We start from the raw sequence: 10,808 nt of genomic DNA, 5'->3' as shown, positions 1-10,808 counted from the left end.
AAAAAAAAAAAAAGAACTAAGCCCTGGAGTCCTCTAATATTTAAATGTTTGGATCACTCAGAAGACCCAGCAAAAGTGTCAGAAGGATTGCCCTTGAGGTGTGAGGAGAATGGTGTCTTAAAAGATAAGAAGGGTTGGGGCGGCACCTGTGGCTCAAAGGAGTAGGGCGCCAGCCCCGTATGCTGGAGGTGGTGGGTTCAAACCCAGCCCCGGCCAAAAACTGCAAATAAATAAATAAAAGATAAAAAGGGCAATCTGCTCTCTCAGACATTGTTGATAGATCAAGTGAGACCTGAGAATTGAAGGTGTTTTTTAAATACATGAAGGTTATTAACTTTTAACTTTTTTTTTTTGGACACAGAGTCTCACTCTGTCACCCTGGGTAGAGTGCCGTGGTGTCATCATAGCTCACAACAACCTCAAACTCTCGGGCTTGAGCAATCCTCTTGCATCAGCCTCCCCAGTAGCTGGGACTAGAGGTGTGTGCCACTACACCTGGCTAGTTTTTCTATTTTTAGTAGAGACAGGGTCTCATTCTTGTTCAGGCTGGTGTAAAACTCCTGAGCTCAAACAATCCATCAGCCTCAGCCTTTCAAAGAACAAGGATTGGCTCGGCACCTGTTGCTCAAGTGGCTGAGGCACCAGCCGCATACATTGGAGCTGGTAGGTTTGAATCCAGCCCGGGTCCACCAAACAACAATGACAGCTACAACCAAAAAATAACCGGGCGTTGTGGCAGTTACCTGTAGTCCCAGCTACTTGGGAGGCTGAGGCAAGAGAATCACTTAAGCCCAAGAGTTTGAGGTTGCTGTGAGGTATGACACCACAGCACTGTACCCAGGGCGACAGCTTGAGGCTCTGTCTCAAAAAAATAAAAATTAAGAAAAAAGGCAGCGCCTATGGCTCAAAGGAGTAGAGCACCTCAAACCCAGCCCCAGCCAAAAACTGCAAAAAAATAAAAATAAAAAGAGCTAGGATTTTGTATATATATATTTATTTATTTATATTTGAGCAAAGGTCTGCAAAGTATAGCTTAATGGGCTAAGTCCTGCCCCCTGCCTGTTTCTGTAAGGTTTTTTATTTGAAACATCATGCCCATTCATTTATATAGCCACTTTCACACTACAGTAGCAGAGCTGAATAGTTGCAACAGAGACCCACATGAACTGCAAAGTCTGAAATATTTACTCTCTGGCTCTTTCCGGAAGTTTGCTGACCCCCTGCCTTTCAGTAATTCTCATGCACAGGGAGGAGATACGTGTAAGGATTTTTTGATGCATCCTAGTTCATAATAGAAAATAATGGGAAATAATTGGTCTATGAATCTGTTCATAAACAGAAAATGAATAAATAATATTCAGACAACAGACTACTATATTGCTGTTAAAGGTGAGTGAACTGAAGTGACATGTAAGGATTAATATGAAAAACAGTGTTGAACACAACACGTAATACTCAAATTTATGTACAGTATGTAACATTTATATAAAGGTTTAAAATATTCACATTTTTAGGGGTACTTAGGAGATTTCAAGTAAATCTGTAACATCTTTTTCTTAGATAGTTATATAGGCATTTGTGGGTTTTTTATATGGTTCTATTATTTCATTAACAAGTGATTGAGTCAGGGTAGACATCTAGGAATCTTCCCTTCGGATATTGCTGCTGTTGCTGCTTTACTATGTCACGTCTTAAAAACCCAGAACACTCATTGTGCTTCCCACACCTGCAAGGGAGATTTTCTGTAGTGCTCATTATACCAAGTTCTGGCACCCACAGCCTTGTCAATCTAATGGAAGTGATTTTATTCCCTCTGACAGTAAGTGTGCTTATTTGGTGATTTCCTCAGTCTTAGTTCATCCGGAGCTAATTTGTGAATCTGCAGTGGGATCTGGTGCCATGGTAACCACAGTGGGCGTGAGGAACTGTGAAATGGGAGCAAGGAGAGGAAATATTTTTTCAGTTCCTCTGAATTGATTTCAAAGTGGGGTCTCTTAATAGCCATGCTTTGATTTTGGACATTAAAGAGAATTCTCAGAAGCACTTCTAAAAACATCAGAAGTGTTTTTGATAGAGGAAACTCAGGAACCACTATTCTCTAAAGGCTTGGCTGGTCTTACAGTTCACCATTTTTAATTACTTGACTTTCGGTAAACAGCCTGGTCATTGGTCTCATCCTCCTGAATGGGTATATGCGTGTCCAAGATTGTTCTGAGAATGTAAATGGAAATATTTTACCAATTGTATTGGAGTCGTTTTTTCATGTAGCTAATCTTTACTTTGAACTGTTAATAACTCCTCTCTTCATCTCTTAATCCTCTTAGAAGAGACATTCCAAATCATATTTCATCCTTGATCATTGCATGCCAGGACAATAAAAATACCTCTGTGTCCTTGCCTCCTGATAAATAGGAGATGTTCCCTTAGTCTTAGAAGAAAGTCTAAAATCTGACTCACGAGTTCTTTTCTGTAGACAGAGCCTAGTAGCCACTATGGGTCTAGCGGAGGTTGGCTTGGTTTGTAAGATTGTAATAGTTAGAATCACAAAGTATTTACCAATTTGTTCAGTTGTTCAGAACTCTTCAATAGCTTGAACATGAGAATTCATTATTAGTTGAATTTTTTTTTTTTTTTCCGAGACAGAGCCTTAAGCTGTCGCCCTGGGTAGAGTACCGTGGCATCACAGCTCACAGCAACCTCCAACTCCTGGGCTCAAGCGATTCTCCTGCCTCAGCCTCCCAAGTAGCTGGGACTACAGGCGCCTGCCACAATGCCCGGCTATTTTTTGGTTGCAGCCGTCATTGTTTGGCGGGCCCAAGCTAGATTCAAACCCTTCAGCTCAGGTGTATGTGGCTGGCACCTTAGCCACTTGAGCCATAGGCACTGAGCCTAGTTGAATATTTAATGTTAGAACTGAATTGGGGCTTTAGCTATGGACTGTAGGCCTCCAGAAAATCATTTACTCAGTAAACATTGATGGAATGCTTCATATGAATGTAAGGTATGACAATGTTATTATAACTCAATACTAAAGAGACCTAAGTGCACCTAAGCCTAGCCTTGTATGTAAGTGAGAGCGTGAAGCTCAGAGTGCACTAGCACCAGGTCCAGGTTCTAGTGCATGTGTTTGAGGTGCCACTTGGACTTTGGATGTCAAAGATTTGCAGTCGTTCAAATGTACTAAGCAGGATTTATGAGTATGGAGGTATAAGTTCTCTTCAATTACATTGTAGTCATTTTGGATTTGTGTAGTTGTACATTTATTGCAATTTTCCAGCAGATGGCAGTCATGTGTCTTGAGGAAGAGATACCTTCATCTTATGCAGGAGCCCTGGTACTAAGTGACTGGATCTAGCAAGAAGGAAGGAAAAGGATAATGGAGCAAGGTGAAGAAGGAAGCCAGAGTTAGGACCTTTTTTAACTGAAGAAGGTGGCAGAAACAGGGAAATAAAGTATAAGAGATGGTGAAGAAAGAGCAAGGGATATGATTTCCTTTTATTTATGCAAATAAAGCATCTGTCCTACAGCAGTATCATCTGTGCATGCTATAGGTGTTGGTTGCATATGGAATTTGAATTTCAATATACTGGCATGTTTCTCAGTACTGTCTGAAGTGGATTTACGTCACCTGAGGTTAGTTTCAGTGATACAGTTTCTCAGTTATAACTACAAAGTATAGTAAGTGAGAAAATTCTAGATATAACAAAAATTGTTGCCATGTTTATTGGTTATTTTTCTCACTTCTACTCTGAGGCTCCTCCACTGAAAGACACGAGGCCCACGCCCAGGACTGTTTTTGGAATATGGAGAATTGGATGGAAATGGCTTTTTGTCTGTTAGTTCTAACAAGAAATCAATGTCCACTTCTCTTTCCTACGCTAAAACATTTCCCCTCAAAAATTGTTTTTTCTTTGTGACATTGGCAGGAGCTTGGATTTGGAGTCAAGGTTCTTCAAATCCAAATTCTAGCTACTAGCTTATTTGTGATCCAGAACAGGTCACTAAAGCTGTGAGTCCCATTGTCCTTTGTAACATAAGGAAGAGTATCTATCTCACTAGACTACCTTGAGCATTAAATAAAGGAACAAATTGGTAAGTGCTTTGTAAGCAGTTAAGTTCAGGAGAGGTGGAAGAGGAAGATGGTATTCACAGCTCTCAACATAGACAAGCCTCCTAGTCTCCCATTATAGAAATTCTCGCACACTAAGGTCTTAGGGACTTCACCCTCAGTGAGTTGTTTCAATGATACTATTTCATATTCTTTGGGTAGAGGTTCTGCTAGATCTCTGCCTCTGACTTCTGTATCCACCAAGCACACTACATAGGCTGCCACTTAGTCCACCTAAACACAGGCAGATAACCCTAGTAGCAGCCCTTTTCTTTGGTTTTGAAAAAAATAAAAGAGGATATCCTAATAGGAACTTTATTTTTCTCATCAGGTAAGGAGAGCTGCTTTGAGAGAATTGTGTCAAGGTTTGGAAAGAAAGTCACATATGTAGTGATTGGAGATGGACGAGATGAAGAAATTGCAGCCAAACAGGTAACCATTATAAAGAAAGTTGTGTGGGTATACAATTAAGCAATTAGAAAAATGGTAAAAACTACAAACCTTAGCAATCTATTGTGCGTTTTTAGTATTTTCTCTTTCTTTTCTTCCTCTGTCATTTTTCTTTAAAGGAAGAGAGGATTATTTTTGTACCCAAATGGAGTTTTCCCTGTAGGTAATTAAATCATTCCCTTTTCCCTTCTCCCTGCCACTCAAGAATCTTCAGACTTTTAAATCCTACTGCAGGAACTCTAAGCATTAAACCTGAAGGTGGGCCCCATCTTCATCTTAGACAGCAATTTCTTCTCAAGAATAGGCATTGCAAAAGGCCTACAAAAAGGCAAATCATTCTGACTTTTTTGGGCTTCAAATTTTCACCAGAAACAAAAATCATCATAATTGAGTTGTTACTATAGAGAAAGTCCTTTCTGGTTTTAAGCCCTCATCTATATGCAGGTCAAGGTCAAAGTCATTCTTTTTTTTTTTTTTTCAGTTTTGGCCGGGGCCAGGCTCAAACCCATCCCCCCCCCACAGTATATAGGGCTGATACCCTACTCCTTGAGCCACAGGTGCCGCCCCAAGTCATTCCTTCTTAATAGAGGAAACAATAAGTGAAAGAGTCTTAGCTGTAGAATCTAAAATCCCATTCATTTAATAGCTGTGTGATTTTGGACAATTTATCTTCTTTTGCATTTCTTATCTACTAAACAAATCTATAGTTCTTTCCTTCCCTACCTCACTTTATTTTCTTTCAGCAGCTCAATTTCTTTCTTTCTTTTTTTTTTTCTTTTTTTTATTGCAGTTTTGGCCAGGCCTGCGTTTTAACCTGCCACCTCAGGCATATGGGGCCGATGCCCTACTCCTTTGAGCCACAGGTGCCACCCAGCAACTCAATTTCTTAAAATTTAAAGGCCTAGCGTTGCCACCTAAGATCAACTGCCCTGGTTTTCTTCACCTACTAAACATAGAAACCTCAGTAACTATAATAAACTATGAGATTGGTAATTAGTTGGCATTATTACTCAGTATGTTTTCATTTGTGGCTTCATGTAACAATTCAGGAACTTTATTTTTTTCACATATGTTATCACTGAAGCTTTCTTTGTTATTCAGGTGCTTCTTGTTGCCCTCTTTGGGGACAGACACTAGTGGGTGTAGGCACCGGTGCTTCTCGATCTGAAGAAGGGCATAGGAAAGAGAAAGAACTACTTAAGTCATTAGCGGAGTTGGTATCTCTAGGCTGATGTCTGTAATCATCTGTAGTAGAATAGACCCACGGGAAAAAGCCTTAGCACTTTATCCAGTTTAGCCTCCACCCTGTGAAGGATCTGCAAAAGACTCTAGTCCTTGCTTGAAAATACTCAAGGTTGGGCGACCTCAATACCGAGAGTGGTGGGTTCAAACTTGGCCCCAGCCAAATTGCAACAAAAAAATAGACAGGCATTTTGGCGGCACCTGTGGTCCTAGCTACTTGGGAGGCTGAGGCAAGAGAATCGCCTAAACCCAAGAGCTAGAGGTTGCTGTGAGCTGTGAAACCATGGTACTCTACCAAAGGGAACAAAGTGAGACTGTCTCTTAAAAAAAAAAAAAAAGACAAGAAAATACTCAAGGCTGAGGATGCTGATCATCAAGTAGCCTTTTCCCCCGTGGGGTCAACCAAACTGTTAGAGTGTTCCCCCTTCCAGTGAACAAAAATGTCTCCTTAACTTTGATTTACTGGTCCTCATCGGGCCCTCCTGAGCATAACCTACAAGTCTCTGCCTCTTCTGTATTTTAATGATCTTTTAAGTATTATGTGTGAGCAGCTGGCTTGAAAAAATTTTAGGCTACAAGCCAGAAATATTGTGTTCTTAGACCTCAATATTCTGAGTAACTTTGAACCACTTTGAACAAGACAGTAAAGCCAGTCTCCTTCACTACATAGAACGTGGTTTCTAACACTTTGGTGTATCAAAGTCCTCTTTTAAAATGTGGCTCATTCCTATAAACCAAGCTCTTCCAAAAGCTGAGGCAGAAGACTTAAGGCCAAGAGCTAAAGATCAGTATGGGCAATATAGCAAAACCTGTCTCTAAAAATCTTTTTTAAATTAGCCTAGGTATGGTGGCTCAGGCCTGTATGTCATCCCAGCTACTTGGGAGGCTGAGGCAGAAGGATCACTTGAGCCACTGGGATTATAGGCTTGAACCACTGCACCTGGCCCCAAGACCCTGTCTCTTTAAAAAAATGAAAAGAGGCTTTTAGAACAGAAAAAAGTATTCTAGACATGATTCTGACCAAATAATATAATGGGATTATTACTTCCCAAATCTATATGTTCCTCATCTTGGACATTGGAAAGATCTGGACCTTGTAGGTCTGAAACTTGTAAGTTGACTGTAGTATGATATAGTAATAACAATACTAATTTTTCACCTGGGCCATTTTATTTGATCCTGAAGACCCTAGATAATTCCTTAAATAGCTGTATCTCTCAGAAAACCACAAAGCTACCACCGAAACCTAATAAAAATCTCTCACATTTATAAAGTATCCTGTAATGTACAGCAGTTTAATTGCTCCTTATGACAGCCATATGAGGTAGCTGGAATAGATAGGGTTACCACATATGTACCTTGGGGAAAAGTCTGTGGAGCAAAGAGTATGGGGTAAATATAAGCTCCCAAAAGAAATTGGACCAACCAGCTATTCCTTCTCTCTTCCAGCACAACATGCCTTTCTGGAGGATCACAAACCATGGAGACCTAGTGTCCCTTCACCAGGCTTTGGAGCTTGATTTTCTCTAAGAACTGGAATAAGGAGCCTTCCCTGTGAACTTTTCACTCCCGAAGGGAGCTGGAGACTGGAATCAACTGGGATCTCTCTCTTTCTGTCTCTTTCTCTCTGTCTGTCTTTCTCCCTCCATCGAATGCTGGCGAGAACACAATCAGAACCAAGTGCTGCAAGTTTTCGTACGAGTGCAGCCCCCGTGTTTATCCTCGTACAGAGCAGGAGACAGCTGGATAGAGAGAACAGTAGACTCACTGCAGCTACAGTGCTTTTAATTCTGTGTTTTGTTTTGTTTCAAAAAATGAAGAAAAAGTAAAGGAAATTTGAGGGGCAGAGTTGTCCTTTTACTTAGTCCATGACCAGATTGAGAACTGCTATTAACTTGTGGTGATAGGATAAATGCAACAGATTTTATAATGACATCTCTTGCAGTCTAGAATCTCCATAGCTGTAGAACGTATTTCCAGGTGAATGTGTGTGTTATTTTTATAGGTTAAGGATCTGGCCTCTGAAGCAGGTCCCACACCCCTACCCCCTGCTTTTTCTAGTAAGAAAGAGGACATATAAAGTTTTTTTGAAAATAGTAATTGAAATATCTAAAATACCTCACTGTGGCAGTAGCACCTCTTCAGCTGCTCCAGTGGTCTGCTCTGTAACATGACTCCTTTCCTGTTCTTCCATCTCCTAGTATGCCAAACTATGGGGGTACCAGATACTGAGCAACCTTGAACTTTGGCATTGCCCATCCTTAGAAGTCCTAGTCTCCGTTCTGATCCTTCTGCCCCTTTAGCCAAATGGTACAATGATAGAAACTCCTTCTCTAAAACAGTAAATTCTAAGCCTTCAGCTTAACTCATATTTAAAAAGACTGTGTCATTCAAACTGGAGAGAAAGGACTAAGGCTTCTTAAGAATTTCACCACCTTTTAGCTCTTGAGACAAGAAGGTTCCACTTATAGCAAGCACCCTTTGCCCACCAGATGGCTCAGCGCCACAGCCTCTTGCTTCTTAGTCAGGCTCACATTCACCTGCAGGCAGCTCTGGCCAGTCCCCTGGGTATCATACCCAAGAAGTCAAATCAAGTCTGAAAACAGACTTCTAACTACATATTGGCCAAAATTACCAATGTGTTTGACTTTCTTTAAGGGCGCCCTTAAGCCACATGAAGGGTGCCCTAGGTATATATTCACACAGATCTTTGTCTGAAACTAAAGAGAAGTTTGCTGTAATTAAAACCCGATTTCCCATGGAACACCTCGCTTCTCAAAACCAGAAAGCCAAAAAGACTTTCCTAATTAAATGAGAGTGCTGGATCCCCTGCTTCATGCCTGAAAACCTAATCCTGGGCCAAATGCAGGAACATCTCAACTGGGCCCATGGGCAGATTGGTGGGTGCCCAGGCACTAGTCACAGCCTTCCAGTCCAGTGTTTGTGGGGTACCCCATCCCTCCAAGACCAACCTGGGCATCTGCTCAGGCAGGATAAACTTCCCTAGAGCTGAGGAAGTTCCACCTCCCAGGCTACACAGAGAACGATGCCAGCTTGGTCCTCAGAAGGAGGCATTCTTGAACAAGTCCAGCCATGATCACTTGTGCCCAAAGATTCTGCTTATCCATTTCCAGAGATGTTGCAGCACAAAGAGGCAAGACTTCCAATACCAGGTTACCCAGATTGCAACAGAGAGGCTGGTATACACATTCCTTCAGAACTCATTGAAAACTGCTTCAGGACTCACAATGTTAGGGAGTACGGTTTTGGAGAGTAGTTGAAGTCAGTGCTCCGTTACTTGGCTGCCTCTTTGGCCTTGCTTCCTGTGGAGTGAGGGGAGTAGGGAGAGTCTGAGGCAGACCTCCCCTTGGTCTGTATTCAGCATAGTTGTCCAGATGCTGCTTTGCCTTGCTTGATGGCTGATCTCAGGCATCTCTAGGTTTTGCTTGCAGGCCTCAAACCCTCCTTCTCCCTATTGCCAATACAGTTGTTGGTTTCTTGTCCTGAAACAAAGGCCACCCTGTTGGCGCTGTGCTTCAGGTTTGTGAGGCTGTGGAGTGATAACTACATGTAAGTATGCAGACACTTCCTTCACCCTACCCTGTGGGAGCTCCTTCTTAGAGTAGGACCTGGACTCTTTTTCAATGGGCTATTTCCTCTTTCCCTGACTTCCCAGCTTAACTCATTCAGAAAGGAACTTGGCCAAGAGAGGTAAGGAGGCTTTCTGAGCAGAGCAGTCTGCTGTTTTCTGGTTGCTACTGCCCTCATTTGGAGGGCAGACAGTAAATAGGAGCTTCTTGGCTCATCTTTGCCAAAGGGAATTGTCCAGGAAACACAGTGTTCTTCTTACCCCATTTTTCCTCCTCTCCATTACAAAAATCTGGAAAGGAAGGGAGTGAGTAGCATCAAGAGCTGTTGGAAGCCAAGGGCCAAAGGATACTGTACTCCTTTTGCTCTTTTCTAGAAAGATCCCCATGAAATTAGCCAGTGATGAGTCCTTCCCCAGCTGGGCACCTGGGTTCTCTAAGATGGGTCTGCACATTTCATGGTGGGGGCTGTTCCACCAGTGGATCTGGAGTCGTCAGGTGTGTCCTGGGTTCAAGAGGAGGCTTGACTTTCGAATGTAAAACTGACTGTGCCTTAGCATCACCCTGTCCCCTGCCCCGGGGCAGCTGATAGTATCCAGGAGGATGGACACCTACTCCATATTTAGATGCCTATTTGGGCTTTTGTTTGATTTGGGGTGTTCCTGTCTTCTGCTCTGCAGGTTGTGGGGGCAGGGTGGTGCAAAGCTAGTGTCCCAAGAGACTCATGCCACAGCTTGTTCGCAGTTTACACAAACTCAGCTTTAAAGCTCCAATAGACCTGATTGGCAAACTCCAGCTGTAGCATATGGAACTTCTAGATGTCCACTACCTTGAATGGGTGTCAGTGCCACTGAGCCAGCGGGGAGAAGGGTACAGGGGCAGAGTCACATCTCCCTCTTTCTTGAGAGAGTGATGGTCCCAGCCAAGGAGTGGTGAGCGTCTGTCTTCTCACTGCTCACTCCTCAAGGGGGCAGTCAGGACCCATCTCAAGCAAGCTTCTGTTTCTTACCACTATATTGGTTTCCTTTTTCATCCAAAAGTTAGAACTCCCCAGATACTAAAGAAGCCAAGTCTGAATTCTGAGATTCTAAAATATCTTAAACCACAAAAGAGAAAATCTAGTTCTGTTCCAGCCCCAGTCAGCAGGCCGTCTGTCCCTTTCTCACTGAGTCCTCTCCAGAATGCAAGGCTCCTTGGCTATTCCTGATGCACTGACGGGAGCCATCCCCTTACAGACGACTTCTCAAAACACGACTCCCTCTGGACTTAAGATGCCTCTTTTAGCAGGAAAAGGCATTGATTGGATTAGATATATTTATGTGACTGCGGGCATTCGTGGCTGTAGAATCCTTGACCATAATGTTATATGTAATGGGAACTGTCTTAGAAACTTGAAAAAAATAAAGTTTTTATTTTCTATA

At 42.3% G+C, this 10,808-nt stretch overlaps 1 protein-coding gene across 3 annotated transcripts in view; it reads left to right on the top strand.

Moving 5' to 3' along the window:
- The window catches only part of EYA3 (EYA transcriptional coactivator and phosphatase 3), a 105,520-nt gene extending 94,712 nt beyond the window's left edge, over positions 1 to 10,808 (top strand). For all 3 annotated transcript variants that reach the window (XM_023519108.1, XM_003799831.3, XM_003799833.3), the window contains 2 exons: positions 4,440 to 4,540; positions 7,250 to 10,808. In XM_023519108.1, the coding sequence (XP_023374876.1) occupies positions 4,440 to 4,540; positions 7,250 to 7,330 (182 nt within the window). In that variant the 3' untranslated portion in view covers positions 7,331 to 10,808. The remainder of the gene's footprint in view (positions 1 to 4,439; positions 4,541 to 7,249) is intronic.

This window comes from Otolemur garnettii, unplaced genomic scaffold (assembly GCF_000181295.1).
Source record: "Otolemur garnettii isolate 467f Iridium unplaced genomic scaffold, OtoGar3 scaffold00156, whole genome shotgun sequence".
Classification (NCBI taxonomy): domain Eukaryota; kingdom Metazoa; phylum Chordata; class Mammalia; order Primates; family Galagidae; genus Otolemur; species Otolemur garnettii.
This window is presented reverse-complemented; position numbering and strand designations above follow the sequence as displayed.